The sequence below is a fragment of the Chiloscyllium punctatum genome, chromosome 10 (assembly GCF_047496795.1).
Source record: "Chiloscyllium punctatum isolate Juve2018m chromosome 10, sChiPun1.3, whole genome shotgun sequence".
NCBI classification, from domain to species: domain Eukaryota; kingdom Metazoa; phylum Chordata; class Chondrichthyes; order Orectolobiformes; family Hemiscylliidae; genus Chiloscyllium; species Chiloscyllium punctatum.
The window spans coordinates 17,364,382-17,380,539 of NC_092748.1; the positions used below are offsets into that span (position 1 = coordinate 17,364,382).

Sequence of the window (16,158 nt, forward strand, 5' to 3'; positions counted from 1 at the left end):
TTCAGGGCCTACCCAGCGGTTGCCAAGTCAACTTAGTAGGTGTCTTGAGTGCTAATCACACCGTCAGTAAACAACATCACTAGGATTGAGGCCTACTCAGGCTTTGGCGGACTTTTTTTTTGACAGGCTCGTACTTCCTTTGACCTTGTGCAGCCTTGACGTGACTTAAATGGCCGCGGTGGAATTTGTGTTGGAAGGGTTAACCCTCAGGCTGCCAGCAAGGAGCCACACCCAGGGAGAAAATGGGCTTGCGGAGTTGAAACACGGCCTGATCTTTGACAGTGCGGCCCCGTTGCTTGCTGTTATTGACATTGGCCTGGCTGGCTCTTCCTGAATTGTTGCCCAACAGTTGTAGGAGCCTGGTCCTCAATTGTTTGAGTCTTTCGGTTGGGAAGGAAGCCCAGTTATGACAGACAGCCCATTAGTTCAAATTCCAAGAGAGCTGGTGCATAATTGTAGGAGAGTGAATCCTTTGCTGATTGCTTTGTTTGGATGAAGCCTTGTCCCTTGGTGCCACTGTTGTCTCCCCAACCTCTATCAGATCCCACTGCCTACTGTTCGAGTGGAATGGAAAACGAACAGTTTCGCTTTCCATCAATTGGCTGGAGCTGCATGGAGCGCAGTGAGCCATGTATCGCCTCCCAATATCGGAATGCCTCACAGTGTGGAGTTGCCACATTTGTTGGTCTTTCAAAGCTGTGGGACCACTAGATGTGCCAACTGGCAATGCGCCTGCATGTTCTGAAGTAAAACACTTAACGCTTCGCAAAGACGGGTTGGGGGCGGGGTTGGTGATGGGTTTAGTAGGGGGAGTGTGGGAACGGTTTCAGTGGAGCACCGATCACAATTGCCAAGACCCAACCTCTCAGGCCTTTCGGCTCGTGTGCCACTGAGCTGCCCCTTTCAGAGCCCGATCAGCCGGTGCCATGTCAAACCGTTCCCAAGCACCCTGGGGACTGGAAGCAGCCTCTCAGGAGGAGATGCTTAACTTTCTTTTTGCTCTCTGTGTCGTCGTCCTCGTCGTTGTCTCTATATGTTGCTCCACCCCTCCTGCCCCGCCCTGGCAGCCATCGACCGCCCCAAGGAGCTAACCTTCACAGATGTTGACGTGGACTCGATCGGCTTGGCGTGGGAGAGCCCCGAGGGTCAGGTCACGGCCTACAGAGTGATCTACTCCAGTCCCGAGGATGGGGTCCGTGAGCTGCTGCCCAGCCCTAACCCCAAGGACGATACCGCCGAGCTGGTCGGCCTGAGGCCTGGCACCGAGTACACGGTGCAGGTGTATGCCTTGTATGACAACCAGGAGAGCATTCCTCTGACAGGCACCCAGACCACTGGTAAGTGATTCCTCCCCCACCTCCCTTTCTGACCGACCAAACACTCAGGAGACTACTGGCCCCCAACATGTCACAACAGGAGACCATACAGCTGTAAGTGACCCTGTTTGGCTTTGTACACACACCTGGAGCTATTCTGTCAGTTGCTCGGTGCGCTTTGCTCAATTAACCATCCTGCCACGATCAGGAGGCTTCGCTGTCGTTTCTGGTTTCTTTCAGCTGTTATTTCTACATTCCTGTTGCATAGAAATAGCTTCTACCTTGCTGTTTGTAGAAGCCGCCTGAAGGGGCCCCTTTGTTCTTAAGAGGCTTCACTGCTTGCTCACTTTTTTTTGTTCGAGTTGGAGTGGTTTCGTTTGCGTGTTTGCAGAGGGCGTGTTGGTCTTAACTCGAGGAGCTTTGACCCCTCTGCCCATTACCTGGTTTGATCCAAAGACTTGACTTTCTAAGATAACCTCAGGAGCCAGTTACAAGTGTCAGCCATGTTGACATGGGGCTGGGGAGATTGTGGCTCTAATAAGGCGTAATGTCACTGGGCTAGTTATCCTTACACCCAGAGTAATGATCTAGGGATATGGAGCAACACAGTGGCTTAGTGGTTAGCACTGCTGCCTCACAGCACCAGGGATCCGGGTTTGATTCCAGCCTCGAGTGACTGTCTGTGTGGAGTTTGCACATTCTTCCCCGTGTCTGCATGGGTTCCTCCTACAGTCCAAAGGTGTGCAGGTTAGGTCCTTCATTGACTGTGAGTTAATGGAGGACCATGGGAATATGGCGAGAGGGTACTGAGTGCGGGTGGGAGGGTCGGTGTGGACTCGATGGGCTGAATGGCCTGATCACACACAGTCGGGATTCTATGGCAGTTGGTGATGGAATGTAAAGTCAGTTAATTATTCCGGATTGAAAAACCAGCCTTGGTGAAGGTGACTGAAATTTTTTTCCAACTTGTTGTAAGGACCCAACTGGTTCACCAATGCCCTTGAGGGAAGGACATCCACCATCCTTATCTGGTCTGGCCTACATGTAACTCCAAAGTGGTTGACTTACTGATGTCCTCTGAAATGGCCCAGGAAGCCCCTCGGTTCCAGGGCAATTAGAGTTGGGCAAAAAACGGCTGCCTTTTCCAGTTTCCATGGAAATCTGCCAATATTGGGCCAGGGCAGCAGATTTACTTCCTTAAAGGAGCATTTGTTAATGCAATTAGGATTTTAGCAGCGATCCCAACAGTATATACTCCCTCCTCCCCATTCCAGTCCTCAGTCCCAACTTCTCAAAATGTTCCTTGAGGTGATGTTTGAACTGCCAGACTCTGAATCGTTTGCCCAGGCCTTTGTACATGGGCCCCATATAACGGGGATGAATACCTCCCTCACTCTGTCACTCACACACACTCACTCTTGTCATTCTCTCTCACTCGCTCTCACTCACTATCACTCACTATCTAACATTCAGTAACTCTCACTATCTCTCACTCACTTGCCATCTCTCACTTGCCATCTCTAGCTATCACTCACTGTCTCTTACTCACTGTCACTTCCTCATTATCTCTCTCACTCACTATAGTCGCTACCTCTTACTCACTCTTACTATCTCTCACTCACTATCTCTCACTATCTCTCACTATCACTCCTTCACTATCTCTCACTCACGATCACTCACTCACTATCTCTCTCTCACTCCTGAAAGCCTTGTCTCCGTTCACTAGCCCATGATCGATGTGTAAAGGGCTTATGCAGAGAGGGTGGGTGACTGCTGCTCACAACACCACATGGGGAATCCAATAACCCTCATTGGCTCCACCCTCATTACCCACGAAGCTCCACCTCCTAGCTGTTCCCTGGAATTAGGCTGGGGTGCAGTCCTCCTGGGGGTGGCTTGGGGCTCAGCTGGCCTGTGACTGTGAGTCTGGAGGGAGTGGGATTGAACACACAGGTGACACTTGGGCTAACTGAGGGAATGCTACACTGTTGGGTGTGCAAGCTTTAAACCAAGATCTCATAGAATCCCTACAGTGCGGAAGTAGGCCATTCGGCCCATTGAGTCCACACCGACTGAACAGCATCCCACCCGGACCCATGCTCCTACCCTATCCCTGTAATCTGGTGTGTCTGACCTAGTCTGCACATCCCTGGACTCTGGGAGGAAACCAGAGCACCCGGAGGAAACCCACACAGATACTGGGGAGAATCTGTCGACCCTCTCAATTTGAGATCCCATTTCACGGCTTCAAAGATGGAGCAGATATCCCAAATGTCCTTACTGTCCATGATCCCTCAGTCAACATCACAAAAGTCGTTCCTTTGGTCTTGCTTTGTTTGACTTGTGGGAGCGTGCTGTGTACAAATTGGCTGCAAATAAATCACACTTCAGCAGAGCTTCATGGGCTGGAAATCACTATTTTTTTGAGGCGGGGGGGGGGTTTGGAGGTGGAGGGGATCCTTCTACGTTCGTCTAAGGCCCCATGTAAATGCAAACCCTCTTTCCTTTGTTCAGTCAGTTTCCTCTCGTTGCCTTGTAGCCATTCCACCTCCGACCAACCTGGAATTCGTTCAAGTGACTCCGACGAGCATGACCATCGCCTGGCACGCGCCTGATGCTGATGTGACCCGTTACCGGGTGGTGGTGAAACCCAGGGAGAAAGCAGGGCCTAGTAAGGAGCTGACTCTCGGCCCAGATAACACCAGCGCCACCGTTTCTGGACTCATGGTGAGCGTACCTCCTCCAGCATGGACACTTTCCCATCTCGACAAGCAGCACATTTCCTTAAAACTAATTTTCTTTGCGTGATAGCCTTTTGTGAGGCATCTTACTGAACACTGTTTTACCTTGTTCCCTTTGATCCGTCTCATAGTTTCATCCTCAGACAGGACTTCCCTTTCCGAGATCCGTGATGAGCCTGCCCTATCGTATTATGGAAATGTGCCTGACAGCACGTGCCCTGTTAAGAGACGCTTCCACTCTCCCGACTGCAGGCTAACTATTTTTACAGTTCTGTCCTTTTTTTGAGTGTAACGTTTGCTCCTGAGAGAACTCTGAAAGGTTTAAACTAATTCAGGCATCATAACTGCTGCCACCCTGAGTCAGTCTGGTCCAAGGCATTGTCAGCTCTTGTTCCCGTTCATTTCTCCATAGTCTCTCTGGAATACACACCAGTATTTCTGGAATATTTTACCAGGCCTGTAAGATAAATTGATGCAAATTATTTGATCATTGTTTCTTCTGGCTGTCCCTCTGATGACTCCATCTTGACTTTGGTTAATCATGTCCTTCTAATGCACCTCTAGAAGCTTCTACATGTTTTTATGTCTCTTGCTATTGGCTGTCTTAATCCTGTTCTCCGTTTCTTCCTCCTGTTCTCCGTTCCACCATCCTGTTCTCCGTTCCACCATCCTGTTCTCCGTTCCACCTTCCTGTTCTCAGTTTCTTCCTCCTGTTCTCCGTTCCACTTTCCTGTTCTCCGTTCCACCATCCTGTTCTCCGTTCCATCCTCCTCTTCTGCGTTCATTCCTCCTGTTCTCCGTTCCACCATCCTGTTCTCCGTTCCACCATCCTGTTCTCCGTTCATTCCTCCTGTTCTCCGTTCCACCTTCCTGTTCTCCTTTCCACCATCCTGTTCTCCGTTCCATCCTCCTGTTCTCCTTTCCACCATCCTGTTCTCCGTTTCTTCCTCCTGTTCTCCGTTCCACCATCCTGTTCTCAGTTTCTTCCTCCTCTTCTCCGTTTCTTCCTCCTGTTCTCCGTTCCACCATCCTGTTCTCAGTTTCTTCCTCCTCTTCTCCGTTCCATCCTCCTCTTCTGCGTTCATTCCTCGTGTTCTCCGTTCCACCATCCTGTTCTCCGTTCCACCATCCTGTTCTCCGTTCATTCCTCCTGTTCTCCGTTCCACCTTCCTGTTCTCCTTTCCACCATCCTGTTCTCCGTTCCATCCTCCTGTTCTCCTTTCCACCATCCTGTTCTCCGTTTCTTCCTCCTGTTCTCCGTTCCACCATCCTGTTCTCAGTTTCTTCCTCCTGTTCTCCGTTCCACCATCCTGTTCTCCTTTCCACCATCCTGTTCTCCGTTTCTTCCTCCTCTTCTCCGTTTCTTCCTCCTCTTCTCCGTTTCTTCCTCCTGTTCTCCGTTCCACCATCCTGTTCTCCGTTCCACCATCCTGTTCTCCGTTTCTTCCTCCTGTTCTCCGTTTCTTCCTCCTCTTCTCCGTTTCTTCCTCCTGTTCTCCGTTCCACCATCCTGTTCTCCTTTCCACCATCCTGTTCTCCTTTCCACCATCCTGTTCTCCTTTCCACCATCCTGTTCTCCGTTCCACCTTCCTGTTCTCAGTTTCTTCCTCCTGTTCTCCGTTCCACTTTCCTGTTCTCCGTTCCACCATCCTGTTCTCCGTTCCACCTTCCTGTTCTCAGTTTCTTCCTCCTGTTCTCCGTTCCACTTTCCTGTTCTCCGTTCCACCATCCTGTTCTCCGTTCCATCCTCCTCTTCTGCGTTCATTCCTCCTGTTCTCCGTTCCACCATCCTGTTCTCCGTTCCACCATCCTGTTCTCCGTTCATTCCTCCTGTTCTCCGTTCCACCTTCCTGTTCTCCTTTCCACCATCCTGTTCTCCGTTCCATCCTCCTGTTCTCCTTTCCACCATCCTGTTCTCCGTTTCTTCCTCCTGTTCTCCGTTCCACCATCCTGTTCTCAGTTTCTTCCTCCTCTTCTCCGTTTCTTCCTCCTGTTCTCCGTTCCACCATCCTGTTCTCAGTTTCTTCCTCCTCTTCTCCGTTCCATCCTCCTCTTCTGCGTTCATTCCTCGTGTTCTCCGTTCCACCATCCTGTTCTCCGTTCCACCATCCTGTTCTCCGTTCATTCCTCCTGTTCTCCGTTCCACCTTCCTGTTCTCCTTTCCACCATCCTGTTCTCCGTTCCATCCTCCTGTTCTCCTTTCCACCATCCTGTTCTCCGTTTCTTCCTCCTGTTCTCCGTTCCACCATCCTGTTCTCAGTTTCTTCCTCCTGTTCTCCGTTCCACCATCCTGTTCTCCTTTCCACCATCCTGTTCTCCGTTTCTTCCTCCTCTTCTCCGTTTCTTCCTCCTCTTCTCCGTTTCTTCCTCCTGTTCTCCGTTCCACCATCCTGTTCTCCGTTCCACCATCCTGTTCTCCGTTTCTTCCTCCTGTTCTCCGTTTCTTCCTCCTCTTCTCCGTTTCTTCCTCCTGTTCTCCGTTCCACCATCCTGTTCTCCTTTCCACCATCCTGTTCTCCTTTCCACCATCCTGTTCTCCTTTCCACCATCCTGTTCTCCTTTCCACCTTCCTGTTCTCCATTTCTCTCTCCAGTTCTCTGTTCCACCATCCTGTTCTCCGTTTCTTCCTCCTCTTCTCCGTTTCTTCCTCCTGTTCTCCGTTCCACCATCCTGTTCTCCTTTCCACCATCCTGTTCTCCGTTCCACCTTCCTGTTCTCCGTTTCTTCCTCCTGTTCTCCGTTCCACCATCCTGTTCTCCGTTTCTTCCTCCTCTTCTCCGTTTCTTCCTCCTCTTCTCCGTTCCACCATCCTGTTCTCCTTTCCACCTTCCTGTTCTCCATTTCTCTCTCCAGTTCTCTGTTCCACCATCCTGTTCTCCGTTTCTTCCTCCTCTTCTCCGTTTCTTCCTCCTGTTCTCCGTTCCACCATCCTGTTCTCCTTTCCACCATCCTGTTCTCCGTTCCACCTTCCTGTTCTCCGTTTCTTCCTCCTGTTCTCCGTTCCACCATCCTGTTCTCCGTTTCTTCCTCCTCTTCTCCGTTTCTTCCTCCTGTTCTCCGTTCCACCATCCTGTTCTCCTTTCCACCATCCTGTTCTCCGTTTCTTCCTCCTCTTCTCCGTTTCTTCCTCCTCTTCTCCGTTTCTTCCTCCTGTTCTCCGTTCCACCATCCTGTTCTCCGTTCCACCATCCTGTTCTCCGTTTCTTCCTCCTCTTCTCCGTTTCTTCCTCCTGTTCTCCGTTCCACCATCCTGTTCTCCTTTCCACCATCCTGTTCTCCTTTCCACCATCCTGTTCTCCTTTCCACCTTCCTGTTCTCCATTTCTCTCTCCAGTTCTCTGTTCCACCATCCTGTTCTCCGTTTCTTCCTCCTCTTCTCCGTTTCTTCCTCCTGTTCTCCGTTCCACCATCCTGTTCTCCTTTCCACCATCCTGTTCTCCGTTCCACCTTCCTGTTCTCCGTTTCTTCCTCCTGTTCTCCGTTCCACCATCCTGTTCTCCGTTTCTTCCTCCTCTTCTCCGTTTCTTCCTCCTGTTCTCCGTTCCACCATCCTGTTCTCCTTTCCACCTTCCTGTTCTCCATTTCTCTCTCCAGTTCTCTGTTCCACCATCCTGTTCTCCGTTCCACCATCCTGTTCTCCGTTCCATCCTCCTCTTCTCCGTTCATTCCTCCTGTTCTCCGTTCCATCCTCCTGTTCTCCGTTCCACCATCCTCTTCTCCGTTCCATCCTCCTCTTCTCCGTTCATTCCTCCTGTTCTCCGTTCCACCATCCTGTTCTCCGTTCATTCCTCCTGTTCTCCGTCCCACCATCCTGTTCTCCGTTCCATCCTCCTGTTCTCCGTTCCATCCTCCTGTTCTCCGTTCATTCCTCCTGTTCTCCATTCATTCCTCCTGTTCTCCGTTCCATTATCCTGTTCTCCGTTCATTCCTCCTGTTCTCCGTTCCATCCTCCTGTTCTCCGTTCATTCCTCCTGTTCTCCGTTCCACCATCCTGTTCTCCGTTCCACCATCCTGTTCTCCGTTCCATCCTCCTGTTCTCCGTTCATTCCTCCTGTTCTCCGTTCATTCCTCCTGTTCTCCGTTCCATTATCCTGTTCTCCGTTCATTCCTCCTGTTCTCCGTTCCATCCTCCTGTTCTCCGTTCATTCCTCCTGTTCTCCGTTCCACCATCCTGTTCTCCGTTCCATCCTCCTGTTCTCCGTTCCACCATCCTGTTCTCCGTTCCATCCTCCTGTTCTCCGTTCATTCCTCCTGTTCTCCGTTCCATCCTCCTGTTCTCCGTTCATTCCTCCTGTTCTCCGTTCCATCCTCCTGTTCTCCGTTCATTCCTCCTGTTCTCCGTTCATTCCTCCTGTTCTCCGTTCCATCCTCCTGTTCTCCGTTCATTCCTCCTGTTCTCCGTCCCACCATCCTGTTCTCCGTTCCATCCTCCTGTTCTCCGTTCCACCATCCTGTTCTCCGTTCCATCCTCCTGTTCTCCGTTCATTCCTCCTGTTCTCCGTTCCATCCTCCTGTTCTCCGTTCCACCCTCCTGTTCTCCGTTCCACCATCCTGTTCTCCGTTCCATCCTCCTGTTCTCCGTTTCTTCCTCCTCTTCTCCGTTCCATCCTCCTGTTCTCCGTTCATTCCTCCTGTTCTCCGTTCCATCCTCCTGTTCTCCGTTCCATCCTCCTGTTCTCCGTTCATTCCTCCTGTTCTCTGTTCCATCCTCCTGTTCTCCGTTCATTCCTCCTGTTCTCCGTTCCACCATCCTGTTCTCCGTTCCATCCTCCTGTTCTCCGTTCATTCCTCCTGTTCTCCGTTCCACCATCCTGTTCTCCGTTCCATTATCCGTTCCATTGTTGAAGACAAATCATCTGAAATTTCTCCTGTTTTGGACCAGATTATAAGCATCTTCCTTTCGTGCCATTTTTAAAGTAGAATCCTTTATGTGAGGATTGTTATTCCTTAAAGGAACATATAATTGCGAGAAAATATAAATTGATTCTTTAAATGTTTGTCCTGATCAGTGGGGTCCGGAAGGTCACATAGGGCTGTGGTAAATTCATCTTTATTTGTCCTGAAAGATTCACATGCCCAGTGGAATCTGGAATGTTCTGTCCCATACTCTGCTGTGCATCAGTTGATAAACTTTGAAGACAGATCGCTATCCTTCAGTGTACTGCCTGGATATGGCTTTAGTCAACTGTTTTAGTATCTCTTTCTTGTGACATTCCTCTGAAAGTACACTAGGATTTTTTTTAATATTGGTAGTATTTGATATAAATGCAAGTTGCCTTCATTGTATTGAAGGTGACGAAATCAGTCGATTCCAACCAACGCTGGAGCTAAAATACTGATCAGCCAACATGGGGCAGACGGGGCGCAGTTAGTGAATGGCTTGTTCTTGCTTTTAATGTCTCAAAAATTTAAGGAACAGAAATTCTAGACTGACCGCCCAGGAGGGGTCAGAGGCTGACCTCATGAAATGAATGTAAGGAACTGGTTTGATGGGGTTGGCGTTTGACTTCTGGGTGTGACTGTCCAAAGTTTAGGGGTCACAAATCTAAGATGGCCACCAATGCATCTGACAAGGAAGTTGGGAGAAACTCCACAGGGTGTGACAAAAGGGAAAAGGAGTACTCTCCACCACTGAGTATTGGTTGAGGTGAATTGTGTGGGTTCATTTAGGCGCGGGAGGGAGACAGGATTCATAAAATCTGTTGTGGCGGGGGTTGGGGGGTGGATTGTGATGCGGATGATTTTCAGGTGACATGGAGGACAGCAACCAGTACAGACCAGTTCGGCTGGATGGTCTGTTCCAATGCTGTAGATTCCCTGTAATGTTTCTGCAAATCTTTCTTCAATCAGGTCGCAACCAAGTACAACATCTTTGTGTACGCCATCAAGGATGCCTTGACCAGCCAGCCTTTGCAAGGCATCAAAGCAACACTAGATGGTGAGTATCTTGCCAGCTGCCCATTTCCTGATGCACCTCCACACTGACAGTCATGTGAACTCCTTGAAAAACGCCTTATTTCCACCCCTGTCATAGTCATACAGCACGTAAACAGACCCTTTGGTCCAACCAGTCCATGCCGACCTAATCTCAAACTAAACTAGTCCCACCTGCCTGCGTTTGGCCAATGTCCCTCCAAACATTTCCTGTTCATGCATTTATCCAAATGTCTTTTAAATGTTGTAACTGTGCCCGCATCCACCACATCATTCCACACACAAATCACTCTCTCTGTAAAACAAAGGTGCCCCTTCTGTCTTTTTCAAATCTTTCTCCTCTCACCTTAAAAATCTGCCCCCTAGTCTTGAAATCCCACCTGATGGGGAAATAACAAACAGCTATTCACCTTTTCTATGCCCCTCATGTTTCTATAAACCTCAATAAGGTGGCCCTCGGCCTCCTCCTGCTCCAGAGAAAAAAAAAGTCCCAGCCTCTTCTTACAACACAAACCCTCAATGCACAGCAATAGTGTGCCTCCCATAGGTATCCTTCGGTCATCTCTGGATCTTTATTATTACAACCCCTGACCCAAGTTGGTCTCCCTCTCTTGCACCCTCTATGAATTTTCTGCTCTCCCAGAACTCTCATCCCCATTTCCTCACTGGTACCCTGGGCAGTTTATGATGCACCCCAGTGCGTGTAGATGTATGAAGATGAGACACTTTGCATGCTGGAGATCTAAAATAGGAGTAGAACATGCCAGAGAAGCTCATCTGCACACATGTCAGTGTCTGTGAGACAAGAGTCAACATTCTGAATCCTGTAACACTGTTGTCCTGAAGCATTGATATCACACTGTAGATAGCTGCTGAGATTCTTCAGCAGCTCATATTTGCTGACTGACCTATTACAGGCTGTCAGTTTGGCCTTTTTGAAAATCTTGTGCTCTTTTGAAATTCCTCCCCCCACCACCCCTATCTCCCTCCCTCCCCCCTGTCTCTCTCTCTCTCTCTCTCTCTCTCTCTCTCTCTCTCTCTCAACACTCAGTGACAATCCCGTCCTTTCGAGTCTCACCGATCTCCTTCCTTCGCCCTCACCACACGCTCGGCTCTCTGGAGCCCAAGTTTCGGAAATCCCAGCCTCCCTCTGTACTCTGTCTGAGGCTCTGATTAAATCTCTTGCTCTTGATCGACTTGCCAGTGATGACAAAAGGGTCATAGAGATGTACAGCACGAAACAGACCCTTCGGTCCAACCCGTCCGTGCCGACCAGATAGCCCAACCCAATCTAGTCCCAGCTGCCAGCACCCGGCCCATATCCCTCTAAACCCTTCCTATTCATATACCCATCAAGGCCTATTAAATATTGTAAGTGTACCAGCCTCCAGCCTTTCCTCTGGCAGCTCATTCCATACGCGCACCACCCTCTGTGTGAAAACATTGCCATACTTAGGTCTATTTTAAATCTTACCGTTGTCACCCTAAACCTATGCCCTCTAGTTTTCAAGCCCCCCACCCTGGGGAAAAGACTTTGGCTACTCACCCCATCCATGCCTCATGATCTCTGTAAGGTCATGTCATGGTGAGGCTTGGAGCTTGTGGGGGTGGAAGGGTGGTATGTGAGGTGCCTTGGGGCAACTCGGGAGGGAGGAATCTACTTGGCGTGACAGGCTCCCTCGCGCCGTGGCCTCTTGTTGTTGTTGTAATGGTGCTGTTCTCTGCCAGACGTCGGCTCGCCCCGGAAGATCCAAGTCAGTGGGGTGACGGAGACCAGCATCACCCTGCAGTGGCGCATCAAGGCCAGGACTGTGTCCGGCTTCCAGATCGATGCCGTCCCCACCGGCCAGCAGAGCCCAGTGCAGAGGACCGTGGGGCCCAACCAGCGCTCCTACACCATCACAGGTAAACCTCAGAGACTTCCCCAATCTGCACCTCCCACAACCAGCATGTCCGCCTTGCTGCTGTCCTTTGGAGCCCCCTCCATCAGCCATGGTGTGGAGGTGCCAGTATTGGACTGGGGTGGACAAAGTTAAAACTCACACAACACCAGGTTATAGTCCAACAGGAAGCACTAGGTTTCGGAGCGCTGCTCCTTCATCAGGTGGTTCTGGAGGATCAGCGCTGTGAAAGTTAGTCTTCCAAATAAACCTGTTGGACTATAACCTGGTGTTGTGTGAATTTTAACTTTCTTACTCATTAGCCATATTGCTGACTCTTGATTGTAGAATAGATGCAGCGCACAGAAGAAGGCCATTCGGCTCATCTGTGTTAGGCCTAGGTGAACGGTCACAGAGGGCCCCTGGCTGTCTCCTGCCTCACCCCCTGCAGTAAATTCCCACCCCCAACCCATCCGCACCCCAGGAAGCGTATTTCATTCAATTCCCCATTTCAGCTTTCACCTACCAAAGTCTCAGTTCACCATGTTTGGAAATATAATGCTCACCCACCTGATTGTTCTGGAGTCTTGACACCCCCTCACACCCCCCAGTGGAACCACCCTCCCCCCTCACACCCCCCAGTGGAACCACGCTCCCCCTCACACCCCCCCAGTGTAACCACGCTCCCCTCACACCCCCCAGTGGAACCACGCTCCCCCTCACCCCCCAGTGGAACCACCCTCCCCCTCACACCCCCAGTGGAACCGCTCTCCCCCTCACACCCACCCCCCCCCAGTGGAACCACGCTCCCCCTCACACCCCCCCCAGTGTAACCACGCTCCCCCTCACACACCCCCAGTGGAACCGCCCTCCCCCTCACACCCCCCCAGTGGAACCACGCTCCCCCTCACACCCCCCAGTGGAACCACGCTCCCCCTCACACTCCCAGTGGAACTGCCCTCCCCCTCACACCCCCCAGTGGAACCACGCTCACATCCCCAGCGGAGCCACGCTCACACCCCCAGTGGAACCACCCTCTCCCTCACACCCCCAGTGGAACCACCCTTCCCCCGCCCCTCCTCACACCCCCAGTGGAACCAGTTGTTTGCTGTTATCGGAGCCTCAAACACCGTTTATTGACTCTTTGTTTAACCCACTCCTCCCCCAAGGAGAGCTGTCAAAATCCCAAAGGAACTGTGGTCTCTGGGCACTGGATATCGTTCTGGCATTTTGGCCTTGACCTTCCTTGCTGAAATGTTGAGGCGGGTGGGAGGGCAGGTGTCAAAGATGGCTGCAGTATGCCAACTGAGGCCTGGCCAAGGGCCTAACCACTGTTTGCTGCAAACTCCCTGCTTCCTGAATCTCACCGGGCTGCTCCCGCCTTGTCTTCAGAGAAACATTGTGTTCTGTTGTCCCTCTGGTGACATCGCACATTTTCCCCTCCGATTTGATGCTGATGTTTTCTTTTTTTCCCCTCTGTCCTTTCACAGGCCTCCAGCCCGGCACTGAGTACAGCATTAACATCTACACACTGAGTGGTGACTCTCGCAGTCCCCCCTCCACAGTCATCGCTCGGACTGGTAAGCATCCTTCCTTACATTATTTCGAGACTGCCAGTTCATAAAGTGCCGATTAAAACAAACTAATTCCAGCCAGTTCACGCCACTGACAGAACTGTGTGTTAGGGATCACCACAGATGGAAGGTGGGATAAACTTAATTTATGATCAGAAAGGTTTCACACTTGGGAAAGCACCTCTCCTGATGGGACATCATTGATCAGCTCCCTGATTTCTTAAGTAGGTGGCCCCTTTTGATTTCCGTCCCCTCCCGATTTGGGTGCTGGGACTACGGGCGGTGTCTCACCAGCCCTGGGATTGGGTTGTCTAAATGTGGGCCTCCAGACAAGTGAAAAATAGTGTTCCCGGCTCCCTCCACCACAGGCAGTGAGCACTGGGGGGGGGGGCGGCGGCGGTTTGCGCGATGATTGGGGCACCACTGTGAGGTAGCACTGTAGGCCGCAGCGTGACAAGGCGATGTCTAGCTATCGGCAGCAGCACGGGAGATTGTTCTGCTCTTTGGGGAGATTGAGCTTATTTTGTGAGGCATTCGTTGGAGCACCTGCGTGAGTAGGAGGGAGGGAGGACACCAGGGGACAGGAGCTTTCCACCTCCCTGTCCTGCCCCTACCTGCCCCCAGCAACCCCACCTGATTCACTTTACCGATGACTGCCCCCTACTTGCCGAGGTTGATCAATGAATTACTAATGGTATTACCATCACTGAATCCCCCACGACCAACATCCTGGGGATTACTGTTGACCCGAAACCCAACTGGATTTGCCACATTAACACTGGCCACAATGCCACATCAGAGGCTAGGAATACTGCGGAGATAGCACCTTCTGACTCCTCAAAGCCTGTCCATCATCTACAAGGCTAAAGTCAGGAGTGTGATGGAATGCTCCCCACTTGCCTGGATGGGTGTAGCTCCAATAACACTCAAGAAGCTTGACAAAGCATCCACGACAAAGCAGCCTGCTTGATTGACACCACATCCACAGCCATCCACTCCCTCCACCACCGACACTGGGTAGCATCTTACTATCTATAAGATGTACTGCAGAAATTCACCAAAGATCCTCAGACAGCACCTTCCAAACCCACAATCCACTTCCATTCAGAAGGACAAGGGCAGCTGATACACCACCACCTTCAAATTGCCCTCTTAGCATCCTGACTTAAAAATATATCGCCGTTCCTTCACTGTTGCCAGGTCAAACTCCTGGTATCCTGTGAGTCAACCCACAGCAGGTGGGCTGCAGCAGTTCAAGAAGGCAGCTGACCACCACCTTCTCAAGGGCAGCTAGGGACTGGTCCAGACATTGTCCTCCATGTCTCATGGGAAACCAGCAATCTTGAAGGATTTGAGTACCACTTGGGGGCATCGGAGTGGGACCTCAGCAGTCAGGATTGGACAGCTGTCACGTGCAGTGCGCTCTCTGGGCAGTGGGTCAGGAAAGCAGTTGGTTTCTTCGAACCTCTTGGGAGTAATAGTTCAACCTCTCACTGTCTCTCTCTCTCTCTTTCTGCTCTGCTCTCCCCACCCACCCACCCAGCCATCGACTCTCCATCCAACCTGCGGTTCATCTCCACCACCGCCGACAGCATCGTGTTCACATGGCAGCAGCCACGCGCCCACATCACCGGCTACATCGTCACCTACCACGCCAAGGGGCGGCCCTCAGTGGAGCTCCGCCCACGGCCACCTGCCAACTCCAACGAAGCGATGATCACAGGTAAGTGCAGTCACCACCTCCCCCCTCCTCCCTCGGCCACCAGCACCTCCCAGTACGGCTGGCTGGGGTTTGCTCGCCATCTCCCCTGTGTCAGCCACTGCAGGCATGATGGGCCAAGTGGCCTCATTCTGTGCTCTGGCTCTGTTCTTCACCGAATGTGGGCAGAAGTGGCTAGGTTAGCATTAATTGCCCATCCCCATGGGGTGGCACGGTGGCTCAGTTGTTAGCACTGCTACCTCTCAGTGCCAGGGACCTGGGTTCAATTCCAGCCTTGGGCGGCCGTCTGTGTGGAGTCTGCACATTCTCCCTGTGTTTGTGTGGGTTTCTTCTGGGTGCTCCGGTTTCCTCCCACAATCCAAAGATGTGCTGGTCAGGTGAATTTGCCATGCTAAATTGCTCCATAGTGTTCAGGGATGTGTAGGCTAGATGCATTAGTCAGGGGTAAATCTGGGATAAAAGGGGAATAGGTCTGGGTGGGTTACTCATTGGAGGGTCAATGTGGATGTTTTGGGCCGAAGGGCCTGTTTCCACACTGCAGGGATTCTGTAGTTGCCCAGAGGGTGTTTGAGAGTCAGCCACTTTTGGAGCCATATGTAGACCAGATGGGGTAAGGATGGCAGACCTAAATGCCCTTTAAAGGGCATTCATGAACCCAGAAGGTTTTTCCAATAATGGTTGTCATTAGATTCTTAATTTCAGGTTTTTAATGAATTCAAATTCCACCATTTGCCGTGGTGGGATTTGAACCCAGCTCCCTAAGGATTAGCTGGGTCTCTGGATTAATAGTCCAGCGGTAATACCGCCAGGCTATTACCTCCCCTCATTATCTTGTGAAGTTGAATGATCGATCTCGGTCAGTAACCATGACAGAAGGGTGTGAGTTCACGTTCCAGACCAACATTCCCGTGCAGTGTTGAGAGTGCAGCCTTTTGGTGAAGTCAGCAAGCTAACACTCCTGCAGCCCTGTTGGGCTGGACTTAAAAAGATCCCA

The 16,158-nt window shown here is 51.2% G+C and overlaps 1 protein-coding gene across 5 annotated transcripts in view; it reads left to right on the forward strand.

Moving 5' to 3' along the window:
* LOC140481925 (fibronectin-like) overlaps window positions 1–16,158 on the forward strand; it is a 96,769-nt gene that overhangs the window by 64,526 nt on the left and 16,085 nt on the right. For 3 of the 5 annotated variants that reach the window (XM_072578608.1, XM_072578609.1, XM_072578611.1), the window contains 6 exons: window positions 1,068–1,337; window positions 3,856–4,043; window positions 9,907–9,994; window positions 11,719–11,895; window positions 13,361–13,450; window positions 14,988–15,167. In XM_072578608.1, the coding sequence (XP_072434709.1) occupies window positions 1,068–1,337; window positions 3,856–4,043; window positions 9,907–9,994; window positions 11,719–11,895; window positions 13,361–13,450; window positions 14,988–15,167 (993 nt within the window). The remainder of the gene's footprint in view (window positions 1–1,067; window positions 1,338–3,855; window positions 4,044–9,906; window positions 9,995–11,718; window positions 11,896–13,360; window positions 13,451–14,987; window positions 15,168–16,158) is intronic. The other 2 variants (XM_072578610.1, XM_072578612.1) reach the window with 1 other exon arrangement.